Raw genomic sequence first — 18,352 nt, 5'->3', positions numbered from 1 at the left:
TTGTGTTACACTATTGCAAGAACTTTTCTTAAAAATTTAGGCCACCTTTAAGTACAAAATTTACTTGTAAAATGGTATCTCACTCCGGGAAACCCAAAAACTTGAACAAAATAAAAATATATTTTGAAGAACATGATATTACTGTAGTTGATATTCAACAACCGAGGAGTGAGATGTGGAAGTTAGAAGGAAACTTAAACATTGTCATCTCTACCTGAGCACCAAGGACAATATATATATAACATTGTTTGTGTGAAATATGAGCACCATATTCGTAAAAATCACACTTCTTTATTTGTAAAGATAAACCCTAACAACCACAAAACTCATACTGGAATGATGTAAATTTAAAATGTCACACAGCTACATTTGTTGCCAATTGCTACAAACCATTATGTCTAATTAAAATTCATTTTTTTATAGTTGTTACAAATTTCCAGAATTTCTAAATTATTCTTATAATCAGGTTACACTGCAACATATGGTCGGCCATTATCAGACACACCTCTCTTTGTTTCTATAAGCATTGTAATGTTCCTTAAATCTTTTTTTAAAAGATCTGTTAGTTTTACCAACATAAATCTTATTAGATTCATTATATTTAATTTTATAAATTCTCCTTATATCCTTCCCATCATTTTTATTATTACTATTCCTTAAATATTTTATAATATGGTTATATGGTTTGTAAGCCTTATTTACATTTATTTTTATCATAAACATTAAAATCTTTTGCATAATTGTTTTCTAAGAAAACACTATTAATAATCTGTTAATTTTCTTGTTGCAATTTTATAAAACTATCATGGTACTTTATTCTCTGCTTTTCATATACCTTTTCATATTAAACTCAAATAAGGAAATTTTACAATTATGATAAATAGGAATTTTTTTTAACCGGTCTAAATTGCCCGGTTTCCATGGACCACCATGTAGTGAGAAGTCCAGGGTTCAAAGTGTTAAAAGATAGAAACTAAGTGAATGTATAGTTTGACCATCATTATTTTTACTGTAAGGAAAAATAATATTATTTATTAAAGTGATTCTGTGCATCTAAGAAACATTTTATATAATGTATAACAATCTTTGTTATACATTTCTTAAATTGTTTCTATAATGATATAAAGACAAATTAAAAATGATAAAAAAACAAAAACTTTTAGACACAATTTATAAAATCTATAAGAATTATTTTAACATGATTACATTACCTGAGTTTTTCCTTCTATTAAAGGTGGAGCGTCAATATAAACTCTTGTCTGTCCATCCCACCAAACAACAATACCATTTGGTAATTTAACTGAAATCGTAAGTTATAATAAAATAACATATTCTAAAAAAAAATTACTGGTACAGGTGCACATGTAAATATTTATACGCAATGTAATTTTCTCAAATTTAAGATGCCAGAATGTAATTATCCTCTCTGTTACTGCATCTTTACCTTTGAGTCATCATAGTTTATACCCTAACTACAAAGAGGTTATATAAATTTACTTCTAATTTACTAAACAGACAAATATCTCAAAACAAAAATAACAAAAAAGGAATATATTTATTTATTACAAACAGACTGTTCCCATAGACTATGAATTCTTTTACCAACAAAATCATCTTAATATTTAGTATGATTTACCTAATTTGCCAGTTCACTCACTGGCAAATAGTGCCAACCAACCAACTTTGTACACTAAGTCTATTCTCCTACATAGAAAATACAATAATAATTTATAGGCAATTAGAACATGTAGTAGATAAATTAAATGTAAGTTATTTTAGTGACTTAATTGTTTAATAAAATATGTTACGAGCATTACAAATCTGAATTTGCAAAAATTTTCTTTTTAATTTTGGGGGTTCCTATACTCAAGGTAAAGCATTCTAGTAAAATAATAAATTTAAAAAAGTAATTTTTTTAAATTGTTTAAAAAATACAAAAATAGAGCTATAACTCTAAATAAACAAAATTGTAATTTTCTAGCAACAGTATGAAAATCTTAGCTAATTTTTTTTCTCAATAAATTCTAAAAAGTAAGGGCTATCAAAAATTAAGATTTTTATATTTTAAATGCAACAGGTAACTTGCGAGATGGATTTAAATTTAAAATAGTTTTTTTTAAATTTAAAAAATATTTTTTTAAATTTAATTATCACAGACCACTGGCATGGAATGGGTAATAAATTTTTATAGTAGTTTGAAGGCCTATCGATATAGAAAATTAAATGCAAAACACTCCCACTAAATCCTTTCCCAAAGTAAGAAGTAGCAAATATATATATATATATATAAAGAAAGCAGGAGCAGATAAATGTGAAGAATACAGAACAACTAGTTTAACTAGTCATGCATCAAAAATCTTAACTAGAATTCTGTACATCAAAATTGAGAGGAGAGTGGAAGAAGTGTTAGGAGAAGATCAATTTGGTTTCAGAAAAAGTATAGGGAGAAGGGATCTTTTTCAATTATTAAATACAGTTTGTTTTACGAGCGTGTTGAATGTCTTTATGAACAATGATTAATGTAAAATACTGGACTGCTAATTGCATTTAAATAAACATTTGGATGAAAATTATTGGTACAGACATGTTGTAACCTTACTTTCTGAACATACCTTGTACTATGTAATGCGATATTAAATTAAAATGCATACAGCCTATTGCCCTGTTTGGAGAGCTTTATCTTTCTAAAATTTTTATAGATCTCTATTAGAAATTATATTTAAAATACATACCTTGTAAAAATATAGATGATGCATGTCTAATATGTAAGTCATTAATCGATATTGTTTTATGTAATACATCTTGCTCTTCATTATTAATATAAATGAGTTTACCTTGTTTCAACTGCACAACTAATTGTTTACCATCATTATCTAACAGTTTTATTGCAACAGCTTTCGTACACGATGGATATCCTTTCAAATCTGCATATGAAAAACCCATTGCCTATAAAATAAACAAATATAATTACAATAAATATAAAAAAAGATTATATTAATTATAAAAGAGGAAATATTAAATTTTAAATTATTACTGTACATAATTTAAATGATGAATATAAATTATCGATATTTATAATAATTCTGAAATATTAGAAATAAATATAAACTTATAAATAAGCAAACTGAATATGACATTACAATGTTTCAACTGGTAGACATCATATAATAACTAAATAATTAAAAATAAAATACCATATTTTGCCGTGGTAGATATAAGAGATTTAATTTATCGACACAAGTATATGTACACACTAGTGAAATTTATCAAGGGTATCGCTAGTGCCCCGCTGGCAAATATAATAACTTGCCAAAGAGGCGGCAACACTTCCTCTACAATCTTTAAAGTAGAATTTTTCAATACCTTCCATACTTTTAAATTCATTTTATTAAATAAATAAGAATCATTTTAGATACATGAATTGTGTTTAAGAATCCTGAATAAAATTTTAATCTTATGTGCAAAATAGTTTTTTGATTGGCATACTCGATTTTTTTATTGGAGCGCTTTAAAGTCCCACGATAACTATTCTAAAAGTATTCAGACTTCAGAAGCGGTCTAACTAAGATCAGCTGATTCTGATTGCTCAAGAATGACTCAACCAATTTACATCAAATTTCACTGAAACTAAACTAATGCAGAAGTTTGGAAATTTTTGAGTCTCAAAATATATACGTATCAAACGTATCAAACACATCCCATCAAGTATTTTTCATGATTTATTTAATACTTATATTAAACACTGTTCAAGCATACAACCAGTTTTCCAAAACAGAAATTTGTCTATCAATTTATTTTCAAAATTATCTTTTTTTTACAAGAACAATTTAATTTTGAATCACTCTATAAGTAGATTGTATTTACATATGGAATTCAATGGACAATTACATCTTCAACTCTAATTCAAAAAATGAAATCAAAATATATTCTGTCAAGCTTAAACTTTCATTCTATCATTTTCCTATTACATGAAGTTTCTTTTATATTTCAATATAATATATCTTTTTTAAGTACAACTCTACGCTTAAACATATTTATGTTGAGCTAATGTTTTTGCAAATGCTTTATATACTAGATCTCAATGAAACAGAGATTGATGAACAAAATGTATTGCAACTTATTTTTAAATAGTATTCTTAGTAGTGTTTTGTATCTTACTGAATTCATCCTTTAGAATTCAATTCGTTGTAGGATACAAACGTTATTTTCATATTAAAATGGGATACCTATACAAAAAATTGAATCAACCAAATAACCCATATCGTTACTTGATATATTTTCAACTGAAAACACATGGGACTTTGACCATACTTGACTGGTTCGTCGAAAGAGATTTCAGAGTAAGTTATACTCTTATTTGGAAATAACTGGGCTGCTTGGATATGTAAAGTTTTTGCATTACAGTATTTCTTTAGAATTCTTGTATATGTTTTATATTTTCATTTAGCAATGTAACTTATAAATGAGGAAAAAAATCATTCTAACGTATGGCATCTACTCTGAGCTGATGTAGATTTTGATACCTCTATAAAAGTGTATACTCACTTGGATCAATATTTGTCCTTTTTTAACTTATTTTCACTTCAGCTCCAATTAAAATGCATAGGATGCTGAGCACCGTAAATTACCTGAGTAAAATGCATTTTTTCCACGAGTGCATTCTAATATAGAGCCTCATAGGAGGGTCTCATGACCCTAGAGCTCATAGGAAATCTCATGGGAGAGAGAATTCATCTGGAATCTGATGTATGAAGTTCAAACTATTCAAATGAAAAGATAAAAGTGAAAATTAGTGCTTCATTAAAAAATTCTTTGCATCCTTTAACAAACTAAAGTTTTATTTCTTAGATGCTTCAATCTCTTTCGATAGACCAGTCAAGTATGGATAAAAAAAAATGATCACTAATATTGAAAATAAATTTGGAGACAAATTTGAAATTTTATTTCTAATTTTATTTTATTTATGTGTAATTCATATATTTGACACCTGAAGATACAGTAACAATCTGAAAGCGCTATAGTTTTGGAAGTGTTCTTATCTTTTTATTCTGAGGGTATCTGGTGGTTATAATTGTTTTAGATTATAATAATATAATACATAATCAAATTAACATTACATCTGGATAGGGAGAGCAGTATGATTAACACCATTCTATTTACAGGGCAACCAACTTAATTTATATGCAGGGAAAAATGTGAATTAACTGCTTGTAACTGAAGCAAATGAAATAATCTACATGTGTTTTTTTCTTTTCATCAAAGTATTTAATAACGCTAATAATATATGGATTTCTACATTTACAGATCTGTCTTTGTTTACGATCTTAAAGGTTGTAAAATAAATATCAAAAAGTCAATGGAATAAACAATAAAATAAAAATTACTTAAAAATTTAATAAATAAAAATCTGTTATATTTATTAGTAATGATAAAAGAAAATAACAAAATTAAAAACACTGGAACTTCAACTGGGCAATTACCAAGGAGGGTTTCAACCCAAAAGAAGCTGTGCAGGCCAAATTCTAAGTCTAAAATTAAAAATGGAAAATATAAACTTGTCCACAAGAAATTTTTTATTACCTCATCAATTTTAAAAAAGCCTATGATTGCATTCACTTGTCAACCGTACATAAGATCCACAGGTAACGGGCTACACTCGAAACTAGTAAAAATTATCAAATTGACGTTAAGAAAGATCCAATCTAAGGTGAAATTCCAAAGTCATGAGTTAAACTTTAAAGCGATCTTACATGCTGTCGTTGAGCTCCTTGATTTTTGTGATTTTAACCGAGTTTTTTGTTGTGTTTGTTGGATTCATGCATTGGAACTTGTGGTGAATATTTCTCTGGACACGTTTATCTACTTTTTCTGAATTTTGGTTTGCGAACTCACTTTTTATTAAGAGTTTTTTGTGTTCAACCTTATTGCCATAGGTAATAAGGATGATAGTTGTTTGTCTTTTCTGCTATATAAGATTCGACACGAGTTCTAACAAGACAAACAAGGACTTAGGAAATTTTTCATATTCTACTATAATTGCGAGTGAATTATTCTACGCCTTGAGACAGTGTTATAAGGGGGAGTACGTTTCTTGGTTTTTCTCCGTTCTGATTCGATAAATCCCCTGGATCTGTCTGATCTGAGTATCTTCTGACCCTCTGACTCTTTCCCAAATTTTTGAAATTTTCTCTTCAAACAGAGAACACTAAAAATTGATTGAAAAGTAGTCCAATTTTGCCTCAAAAAAAAAAAAGAAAAAGAAAAGAAACTAACAATGTTTACTACACAATACATAAACAACTAAAATTCTACAATCCGGTTTTTTTTTTGTAATGTAATTACATTACATTTTTGTAATGTATTTTCTTTTTTTTTTAGAGGGAAATAAAACTGTCTTATGTCTTTATTACTTCTATTAGTAAATTTAAAGATCCACGATATACAGAGTATGATCCTGTAGTACATCTAAATACATAAATTACTTACTTCAGATACTGCTCCATCACAAGCAATATTTTCAGCTTCGATTGAAAAATTATCACTTTTAACAAGATAATATGAACATTTTCCCATAAAATTAAAATGACGCCCATCAAAAGTAGTGTAATGAGGATCACCAATCGATTCACATCTAGCAAGACATTTAATATCAGTACATGTCCACTTTCCTTCAACACATGTACTGGAAAATAAAAATAATAATAATTTTATTAAACAAAAACATACACATAAATACTTAATAAAATTGTTTATAAGACTAATATTACTTTTTTAATGTTAATTTTACTTCATAAAGTTCACACTGTGAATTCAACTTCAATAGATCTGGATATATAATGAACATCATTACTCTCAAAGAAAGAAACTTTATCTACTGCCTCTTATAGCTCATGTAATTTGCTACAATTGTATCAGTAGTAATAAAGACTAGAATAGGCACCATTCAGCAATAAAGCCTTAAATGCAAACAGTAATTCTGACTAAAGCATTCATTTAATTATTCTTTAATAGCAAAGTAATACATTTATCATTTAAAATTACATTTAACATGTCCGATTGCAATGTCAGTCTGATTATAGAATGAAAGGAGGGTGTCAAGTTCAGGAAGGAAATACAGAATGTGTGACACTATAGAAGCAAAAATACTTATGTTGTCTTTATTCTATTATAGTTAGAAAAAAAGGGCAGAAGAACCAGCGACTGTTATGGAAATACGATCAGAAAAAGATCAATTTAAAAAAAATTTCTTTATTTTTTTCCATATGATTACATCTATGCCACACCGATTATCTCACAAATCGCTTCACCAATTGAGCTGAAATTTTAACTGTACTTTTTATTACTCGCAGCGGTGTTAAATAGCTAGGCCATAAATGAATATTCAGGTTTAGGTCTAACTTTTGATATTTTAGTAATGGCTTGTCCATATATACTGGAATTCTAACTAACTTTTATTACCTTTATTTTCATCAATTCTTCAAAATAAGGGAAGACAAAGGACAATTTTTCTAATATATTCTAAAATCAATTACTTTTCCTGAATTACTTCATGAAACTTACTAATTAAATGTTTAAGTTAATTTTTTCTAAGGATTTTAATCGCTGTAATTTACTTAAATTAACAAAAACTGTACTTAGATTTAGTAAAAAAAATTTAAACAAAAGAAATAATGAAAAATGATAAAAAAAAGGCTGACAACACAGTTGTAGGACTTTCCCATCATGCGCTTAAAGTCACGTTGCTGGCAAGTCTTACTACTGCAGGTTGTTTCCAATGCACAGCTTACACACACATACATACACAAATTAATTAAAAATATTTATCATTTTATCAAAACAAACCAACATACTTGGCATTTATAGACCTAGAAAAGGCATTCGATAACGTAGACTGGAATAAAATGTTCAGAATTTAAAAGAAATTAGGGTTCAAATACAGAGATAGAAGAACAATTGCAGGACACATTTACAGGAACCAAACAGCAACAATTGAAGAACATAAGAAAGAAGCCGTAATGAGAAAGGGAGTCCGACAAGAATGTTCCCTATCCTCGTTACTTTTTAATCTTTACACAGAACTGGCAATTAATGATGTTAAAGAACAATTTAGATCCAAAGTAACAGTACAAGGAAAAAGATAAAGATGTTACGATTTGGTGATGATATAGTAATTCTTGCCAAAAGTGAAAAGGATTTAGAAGAAACAATGAATGGCATGGATGAAGTCCTATGCAAGAACTATCGCATGAAAATAAACAAGAACAAAACGAAAGTAATGAAATGTAGTAGAAATAAAGAAGATGGACCACTGAATGTGAAAACAGGAAGAGAAAAGATTATGGAATTAGAAGAATTTTGTTATTTGGGAAGTAGAATTACTAAAGATGGATGAAGCAGGAGCGACATAAAATGCCGAGTAGCACAGGTGAAATAAGTCTTTACTCAGAAATATAATTTGTTTACATCAAAAATTAATTTAAATGTCAGGAAAAGATTTTTGAAAGTATATGTTTGGAGTGTCGCTTTATATGGAAGTGAAACTTAGACAATTGGAGTACCTGAGAAGAAAAGATTAGAACCTTTTGAAATGTGGTGCTGTAGGAGAATGTTAAAAATCAGATGGGTGGATAAAGTGACAAATGAAGAGGTGTTGCGGCAAATCAATGAAGAAAGAAGCATTTGGAAAAATATAGTTAAAAGAAGAGACAGACTTATAGGCCACATATTAAGGCATCCTGGAATAGTCGCTTTAATATTAGATGGTCAGGTAGAAGGAAAAAATTGTGCAGGCAGGCAACATTTGGAATATGTAAAACAAATTGTTAGGGATGTAGGATATACGGGGTATACTGAAATGATAAGACTAGCACTATATAGGGAAACTTGGAGAGCTGCATCAAACCAGTCAAATGACTGAAGACAAAAAAAAATCATTTTATTTAAATATAATATTTTTCGTTTATTTAATTCAATGATTCTAACTGAACCATGCGCAACAACCATATTTAATTCCCTCAGGTGTGGTGGGCCTAGCGGCGATGGTCGGCACTAACAAAATTTCACAATTTACATAGGACAAATTTCACTTTCATGGTCGGCAGACTAATGATAATTGACAACTTACGTAGAACAAATTACGCTTGTACGGTTGGCAGACTGGTGTAGCTGCAAGGCTTAACACAGCAGGTACCAAGTCAACCAGGCGATCAAGTTCAAGACCCAGCCAGACTGAGTTACTTTTTTAAATCTTAAATATTATTAATTTGCTGGCCTTCGTGGTGTGAGAGGTAGCATCTCAGCCTTTTATTCAGAGGTCCCAGGCTCAAATCCCGGTCAGGTATGGCATTTTCACACACTACAAAAATTGTTATTCATCTCATTCTCTTAAGTAATACCTAACGGTGGTCCCAGAGGTTAAAAAGAAAAAAAATTATTAATTTATTTTTACCACTCACCTGCGATGTCACACTATAGCAGATGACAACAGCATTTTTCGGAATGGGGGTGCGATTATGTAAAAGATTTTTTTTTTGCACATATGTTATTTTTTAATTATAAACAAATCTGCCTAAGAAAAATATGACCTTAATTAGGTGAAATCTTGAGATTTAGCTCTACAGCCTCACCCTCTTGACTTTTTAAGCTGAAAGTTTATTTGCATCGGGATTGATTCCTCAATGGATAAGAAGATTTTCTGTTAGTATAAACAATTTGAAGAATCAGGATGCTTACATAAGGGGAAGAGTCCAGGGTGACCACACATCTCAGAGGAAAAAAAAAAGCTTCTGTTCTAGAAGCTTTTCAGCACAGTCTGAAAAAGTCCATTTGTCATATTACTTGAGAATTGGTAATCCCTCATATGACTATGCTTGCATTTCAGGCCGTACCGATTACAACTGGTATAAGCTCTTTAAGTAACAAAATAATAAAGATTTTTGCGATGTGTTCTTAGTTGATAAGGAAGACAATAGATTCTTACTGCGGTTTATTTTTAGTGATTCAAGTAACATTTGATTTAAGCGGTAAAGTTTCATGTCACAGTATTCATACACGGGATTTGGGAATCCGCACAAAATTGTAAAGCAGGAGTGAATTTCATCAACAGTTAATGTTTTTTGTTAGTTTTGTTTACAAAAATTTATGGGCCTTTTTTTAAAGGAAACATAGTCAAGTCATTCTTATCTTGAGATGCTGCAGGACTGCCTTTTTTCATAACTAAATGAAGAATTCATTTTTCAGCAAGATGGGGCCCCCCCACCAAAATGGCAGAATCGAGATTGTTGGTTTCTAAATGAAACACTGCCTCAATACTGGATAGGAGATACAAGAGCCCAAGACTTGACATTGCATTCTTGGCCCCAAAGATTTCCAGACATTACATCTTGTGATTTTTTCTTGTGAGGATATATGAAACAAAGAATTTTTTTTCACCATTACCTGCTGATTTGGATAACTGAAAGCCAGGATCATAGCTGCAGTAACATATATAACAGAAGACTATAGAACGCATTATAAAAAAATTCAGCTAACCTCTTGATGTTATCTCTGCAGCAGATGGAGAACATATAGAACATTTATAAATTGGTAAGCAAAAAAAATTTTTGAATAGTATGTAATCTGTCGCATAATTATAGCACTACAAATCTGAAAACAGAGTCATTCTTTCTGATACATAGTATTTACTGAAATACTGCATGCATTTCTAGAACCAGTGTTCTGTCATCCAAATATTGATTATTGTACATTATGGTTTCAATTAGATAGGGTTAATGTTCACTCATATTGTAGAAAACAATGGCTTCATTAAGGGGATTGATTGCAGGCCACGTAATATCCTGAAATTAGAGATGTTGCAAGGGCTTATTGGTTCTCCAGACTTGACTGAATGCGACTATCTTTCTGTGATTAATTAAAGCATAAAGTCTTAGCCATAAATACTACTCTTAGGAAAAATCGATCAACTGAAACAGTATATATGAAATAAGATAACTGCTATCATTAACAGTATATTGGAGCAAATGTGATGAATCCAGATAAGGACACAACACCAAATGTAAAGTGATAGTGGATTTTTTTTATAAAATAACTTTTACGTATGTATCGTTTAAGGATAAATAATTATAAAACACCTGAAAAAAACAAAAAATATATCTAAAAATTATACATGAATGAAAATAAAATTTGAACAATATACAAACCATGTATTACAATCGACTTTTACAGAATCACCAGGTTTAAATGATTTCCCTCTTAAGGTACAAGAACAATCTTTACGCAAAACACAATGAGTACCATTTGCAAATGTTCCTGATGGACAAAAGCAACCTTCTCTACATGAAGGTTGTCTAGAATTGATATCAGTAACTAATTTATTACTTTCAAATGACAACGATGATGAAGAATCCATTACAGACTCAGGAGTACCACATGCTGGTTCTAATGATGGACCGCATGACATGTAAATCCTTCCACCACTGCAAGTCATAGCTATTAACAAAATTAAAAAAAAAAAAAAAAATTATATATTTATTTATTAAATATGGAAAATAATAAGAACATCAAACAATTTACTCACTAAATATTTTCTTAAACCTTTTCTTCATTTATTACACCATCATCAGCAAATAATTATTACAAAAAGAACGCTCCAAATAAAAAAAATTAAAAAAAAACATATAGAACAATTAGCAAATAAAGATGAAGTTAAAAGTTGCTAGACTATTTATTCTAAAAATATAACTTTAACAATAAAAATGGGAACAAAAAAGTATTTTTTTTGTCTCAGGAAGAAAAATATGTGATTCTGATAGTATGTTTTCTCCTGAATTCAAATATATCGGTTTTCCCCATCATACAAGGTTTCTGAGGAACAAGCATTTACAATTTCAAACATTTTAATATTTTCTGCATCCTTAAACACACAATATTCAAATATCTGACTCAAATTATCTGCTATACTTTGCCTGTGGAGCAACCCTCCTGATGGCCCAAGAATAATTGGCCAGTATATTAGGATTCCATTTGTCTTGATACGTTAAAGATTTAGTTAAAGATTTTTTAACATCTTTCTTACAGCTCTGATTTGCCACCATCTGATTTTCATCTGTTCACAAAACTGAAGAACTGGCTGGCTACTTAACACTTCATAAACAATGGTGACTCATGGGTGGAATCAACAAATGAAGAGGTACTTCGGTGGTATCATTTTTTGAAGAAAGAATTCACAAGCTGGTGACACGATACAAGTGCTTGAATTTGAGGAGAAACTAAGTCAAGAAGTAACATAAGTATTTATCTAACTTTTGTACATAGTACATTTTTTTTTCAATTTCTCGTTTGATTTTATTATTCAACTGGAGGTTAATTTATAAATAATTCTCATAAATGCACATAATTTGAAATTTCAGCATCCCCCATTATTATAAATACATAAGTATAAATTGGTTACTTACGACAAATCTCTTCATCTCTCCATTCAATGATTTCAGTCACTCCTTTTGAAATACAATCACGTATGAATATTTCTAATGATTTACAAGCACAAATCATAGGATCAGTCTCATTACACGAACAAAAATCCCACTGACATGCTTCATAAAATCCACGGGCAGTTGTTACCTAAAATTATAAACCATAAATATATATCACATCATAAAATTATCAATACAACAAATTATCATTGAACCATTACAGATATAAACTGCTTATACAATGCGATGTGCGGTGTGATAAAAAAAAATAACGAGAACTATTAAATTCTGTGCTCTATGGTCTATTTTGTTAAATAAAGCAAAAAAAATTGAATTTTTTTTATTGATTTTGTCTATTTTAAACATGATAGCATCACTGTCTATAATGTATATGAATATTTTCAGCCGTATTAGATGTGTAGTTAAATTTAGCAGCTGAGTAATTAAGATGTTTTTTATTGTAGGGGAAAATAATTTAATCTGTCTGAAAATGATGGAACAAAGAATTTGTATTAAATTCGGAATAAAGTGCAGTGAAGTGGTAAAAAGATATTGAAGGTTAACGATGAGGATGTTATGCCAACATCAAAAGGTTCACCATTGGTATACAAAGTTTCATAAAAATCATAAAAATGACAAAAGTGTCATTGCTCCCTAACACATTGACAGTCAATGAAATATCAATAAAATAAAAAACATTGTAATCAATAATCATTGTATCATTATTAGTTAAAGATCATTAAAGTTTCTGAAGAAATGGGAATCTCTTACAATTCATGAAAAACAATCTTGATAGCCATTTTGAGTATGAAATGAATAACAGAAAAATTTGCCTCAAAATTGTTGAATTTTCAACAAAATACTGCAGAACAGTTGTTAGATGACATCATTGATGACTTAGAATTACTCAAATATATCATAACGTGCGTCAAAACGTATGGTCAGCAAAAATTTAACACTTTTATGTCATTTATATGAGGCGATTTGAAAAACTGACCAAAATGTGGACAAACAATTCTTGGATTTTACACCACATTAATGCTCCAGCTCATACTTCCTTACTGACTGATGATTGTTTAGCCAAAAATAACATCTTACTGATACTGCAGCTTTGGTTTTTTCCAGACATGACACCATATAACTCTTACTTATTTCTGCTGTTTAAGAGAACATTAAAAGTAAAACAATTTGTGATAGATGTAATAAAGAAAAGATCACTAAATAAACTTAAGAGTATACCAAAATAGTGCTTTCTGCATATATTTTGTAATTAAAAAAAAAACGCTAGTATAAGTATGTTCGAGGATTACTTCGATGGGGGCAATAACAATACATAAGAATAAATAAACACTTTTTGATAAAAGTGAAATTCTCGTTATTTTCTTATCACACCTTGTATTTTATATCATCAGGTTGTACATTCAATTAAAGATTACATGCAATATCGCATAAAGTTTCAAATATAATTTAACGAACTGATCAAGTGCAGGTTAACGCAAATAGACAGAGAGTGGAGAAAACAGTCACTGGACTCAGGAACCAGTAGTATATGCCATACAGAATGGTGGATTAGTTGTCTCTGAATCAGCATGTATGTTGTATGTGTTTGTACAAGTATTCTGCAACAAACAATTATGTGGGGGTGAAATGGAGAATGGCAGTTGAGTTTGGAGGTAACAGCTTCTCTGTGTTAACAATTTATATATATAAAAATGAATGTTTGTTTGTCTGTATGTCTCTTATGCCTTCCTAAACCGTTCATCCAATAGTGATGAAACTTTGGGGAATGGTTGGACGCATGTCAGGGAAGGTTTCTGAATTAGTTTGGACCTGCTAGGTGGGGCTGGCATGGAGCTATTTCGAAAAATTGTATTTATAGTCCGATTTGCCTCATATTCAGAATACGTGTTACTTACATAGAAAGAATTATCTCTGCAAAAAATGAACCTGCTAGATGGTACTGGGGTTGAGATATTTAGAAAAATTATACTTATGGAACGATTTGGTTCATATTCAGAATATGAATATTACTTACGTGAAAAGAAATATTTTTGCAAAAACTATACCCACTAGGTGGGGCCGGTGTCGAGATATTTACGAAACAAACAAACAAATATACAAACGTACTTTTTTATTCTATATATATAAAAGGGATGTTCATATGTGTGTCTGCTAAAGACCAAAAAACTAATGCACCGATTTACGCACGGGCAAAAGGGAAAACAGAGAAAAGGGGAAAAGGTGAAAGAGAAAAGGGGAAAATGGGAAAGGGTAAAAAGGAAACTGTGAGAGGGGTGTGGGAGAGGGATGTGGGAGAGGGGTGTGGGAGAGGGGTGAGGGAGAAGGGTGAAAGGGAAAAGGGGAAGGAGAATAAGTGAAAGGTAAAATTTGTGAAGTTCAGTTTTTTAATTTTTTTATCAAATTTTAAATTGTGTTCATTTATACTCTCTCTCTCCCACTCTTCGGCAATAGCAAAGCATTGCCAAGTCTGCTAATAAAAAAATAAACAAGAAATTTGACACCAGTAGTGTGTTTTGCAAGCGAAGGGAAGGGGTAGATCCCAGAGTACAAATAATAATAATACAGCTCATGTATTTAATGTCCTTGAATTTTATCCAGAGAGGTGAATCAAAGAAGACTTTCACAGGATACCTGTTTGTCAAGTTGTCTTGACAGACAGGATACCTGTCTGGCTCTGTCAGGTTGCTTCTGACAACATGGCTATTTGTCTCCAGGTCTGTATCAATATGGATGATGGAATGGTGGACCACACCGTGGAGAACAGAGATTAAAAATTTGTAAAGTTTGAGATAATGGTATTTGTTCATATTTATAATGTTCATATTCCATTATGTTTAAAATTGTTGGTTTCTTTACTACAGTCTGTGAAACATCATATATACATAATTATGGGCCACCCAGTGTTTTAAGTCACCACCTTGAAAATTAGCTATTACTTTTTTTTACCATCTGTTAAATGATTGAAGATTTAAATAAAAATGTAAACATAAAATTGAAACATATTTTTGTTATTTTAAAAATGAAGCGATTACTTTAAATAGTATGATGGGAGGATAGGTTTTTATGTTTAAAAACAAAATGAAAAAACATTGATAACTAAAAAATCACCACTTTGGATTTAAAGCAGCTATTTGATATTGACACTTTGTAGATGGTTATTTCTTTACTTAACAATTTATTGATGAGGAAAATAAATAATTTTAAAAAATCAATAAAATAATATTATAATAATTAATAAAATTTAAAGATTCTGAAAAGTGCACGACTGAATTTCTCCATCATCTGGATAGAACTTATGGTTGTTATTAAAACAAAGACCTGATCATCTTGATGTAGCATCCTAAAAAAAATCAAGTCTGAAAAAGCATGCAAAGGTCAACTGAATGTTAAGGTTCTCCTAACCACTTTTCTTTTCATGTAAAATGGTGAAAAAAAAATTGAGTAAAACCGGTATATTATTAATGATTGTATTATTAGTAAACGAACTAAAAATCTACCATAAAACAGTTTAAATTATTTGATGAAGACCGGATACAAAAAGCAACTACATTATTTAACCCATTGACGCCGACCTCAGTATTTTATATGGACTCAGCTTTTGTGTTATGCCGCCGACCTCCTTATGAAATGCGGTGTAGAGCATGACGTACTTCACACTGCCTGTGTGTCCTCAAGGTTGAAGTTAGAGAGAATCTAACTGTGTAGCATTGTAGAGGTATAATGAACTTCGGTTTAATACGTCAGTGACCCCATTAACATCATTTTTATTTACAGTATTATATAATTATTGTTAGCATAAACTAAGGCATAAAAGCCCAGAGACTATCAATATATGTTATTCTATCCTTGTTAGTCTTCTAGTTTTAAATAATTGTAGAAAATTTATGATCAACAAACATAGCAGCATGTTCATAAATTACAAGGTACTTTATACGGTATACAGATATTCTTTTGTTCTACAGTAGAACCATATAGAACTTGGTTCTGAATCTGGGTTTGGCCTACACATTCAGTCTTCCAAACAATGCCATGGCTTTCTCAAGTAAATTTTTGACTGAAGCTGATCTTGAGCCAATTTTAAATGATTCCGAAGAAAGTTTATTTTCTGATAGCGACACTGACAGTGAAATTAGTGAAAATCGTGAAGATGACATTACAGTTGTTGATGCTGCTGCTACTGATGAGGAAGATAATGATGGTACAGTGAGTGCACAGGTGAAAAAATTGACCAACTTGCTTTTCGTGTAAATCTAGTAGAGGACTTTTTTTTCAAATATGCTGATAGTGGTAATAAAGTAGCTGGTTGTCATGCGATGGATAACAGAATTCCTTGTTTGAGAAAAAGACACTTTTTTAGAAAAATCACTGTATTGGGAAGCTACCCCACAAAGGAGGTGTATTGTTTACACTAAGCACAAGAAAGGATATTGTTGTCCACAATGCAACATTGGTTTGTGCCTGGAAGGATGTTTTGAGGACTATCACACCAAATTTAATTTCTAAGGTAAAGGATGCACGTATTTTCTTGTAAAATCTGCATGACACTAACAAAGCTTGCCTGAAATAAATTTATTTGAGTGTTTTGATCTTCAATTAGATGTGTGTGTTTATCTACAATATAATGAAAAGCAAGAATAATAATAGATTGTATGTAGAATTGTTCTTGCATTATATAATTAGTATTAGGAGTAAAATTAGTCATTTATATGACGATTTTGAATAGTTCTCACAAGATAATAGCAAAAAAAAAAATAATAATACTAACAGAATAATAATAGCTATTTAACAATCTACATACGTTTTTGTGCATAATGGTGAAAATTTCATAAAAATCTTAGTTTTTTTTTTGGCTGTATTATAGAAGTTCTAACAAAGATGTGTATTTTGTATTGAAATTATTTAAATCTCCTCTGTCTGTGAACTGTGGTCAGGGCATTTAAATCCTCCAGCGCCGAAGGGTTAACAATGAAAAATTTAATTAATCACATTTCCAACCGTGAATCAATAAAATGGAATGAAATCAAACCAGTTTTGAAACAGTTCATTTCAGGAAATGAAAATTGAATCACATAACAACAATAATGTACAGAAAAGAATTGTGGTTGAAGCAAGGTGAAGCTTTGCAAACAGTGGCAAAGCAAGATTGATGCCAAGAAAAGTGATAGTAAGTGCGTTTGTGGAGGGAATGAAAATGAATTGTTCACTATGAACTGCTGCTACCCAGTCAAACCAGTGATTCTAATCTCTATTGTCAACAACTAGAAAGATTACGCCAAGCAATTGAAATAAAGAGACCAGATTTGATTATCAGATGTGTCATCTTCTATCATAAAAACGCATGATTCACATCTTTGGTGACCCGATGAAAATTGACAGCTTGGCAGGAAGTTTTACGCATCTACCTTACAGTCCTGATTTTGCACTGTCAGACTACAATTTGTTTTGGTCTCTTTAGAAATCTTCAAAAGAGACCTCTGAAATCACTTATCACAAGTTTTTTTGTTCAGATAACACAGAAGTTCTACAGGACAGAATTATCAATTTACCTCGAAAATTGCAAAAGAAGGTAGATCAAAACAGTACTTATTTAGTTTAATAAATTACATTTGAAAAAAAAAACTTTGTTTTACATAATGCATTAAAACACGAAGGAACTTTTTTCATAAATATTATTTGCTGTAGTAAAATAATACTACACTAAAAAATTTCTGCTGGAAATTCAGAAAGGGATGAATAATTTAGTTATCCATGAATATTTAATGATTTCTGAACTTTCAAATGGATTTCCACAAATCCATTTGTTGACAAACCTTGTCTGTTTGTAAAAAAACAGACGAGGTTTTACTTAAATAGTGGTTACA

General features: G+C 30.2%; 1 protein-coding gene across 1 annotated transcript in view; it reads right to left on the bottom strand.

Annotated features, from left to right (window-relative positions):
• Hml (hemolectin) overlaps nt 1-18,352 on the bottom strand; it is a 278,319-nt gene that overhangs the window by 174,293 nt on the left and 85,674 nt on the right. The window contains exons 16-20 of the mRNA XM_075381665.1: nt 12,453-12,618; nt 11,199-11,487; nt 6,487-6,682; nt 2,733-2,946; nt 1,212-1,300 (exon numbers count right to left, since the gene is read on the bottom strand). Coding sequence (XP_075237780.1) covers nt 1,212-1,300; nt 2,733-2,946; nt 6,487-6,682; nt 11,199-11,487; nt 12,453-12,618 — 954 coding nt within the window. The remainder of the gene's footprint in view (nt 1-1,211; nt 1,301-2,732; nt 2,947-6,486; nt 6,683-11,198; nt 11,488-12,452; nt 12,619-18,352) is intronic.

Source organism: Lycorma delicatula, chromosome 13 (genome assembly GCF_047948215.1).
Source record: "Lycorma delicatula isolate Av1 chromosome 13, ASM4794821v1, whole genome shotgun sequence".
In the NCBI taxonomy this organism is placed as follows: domain Eukaryota; kingdom Metazoa; phylum Arthropoda; class Insecta; order Hemiptera; family Fulgoridae; genus Lycorma; species Lycorma delicatula.
This window is presented reverse-complemented; position numbering and strand designations above follow the sequence as displayed.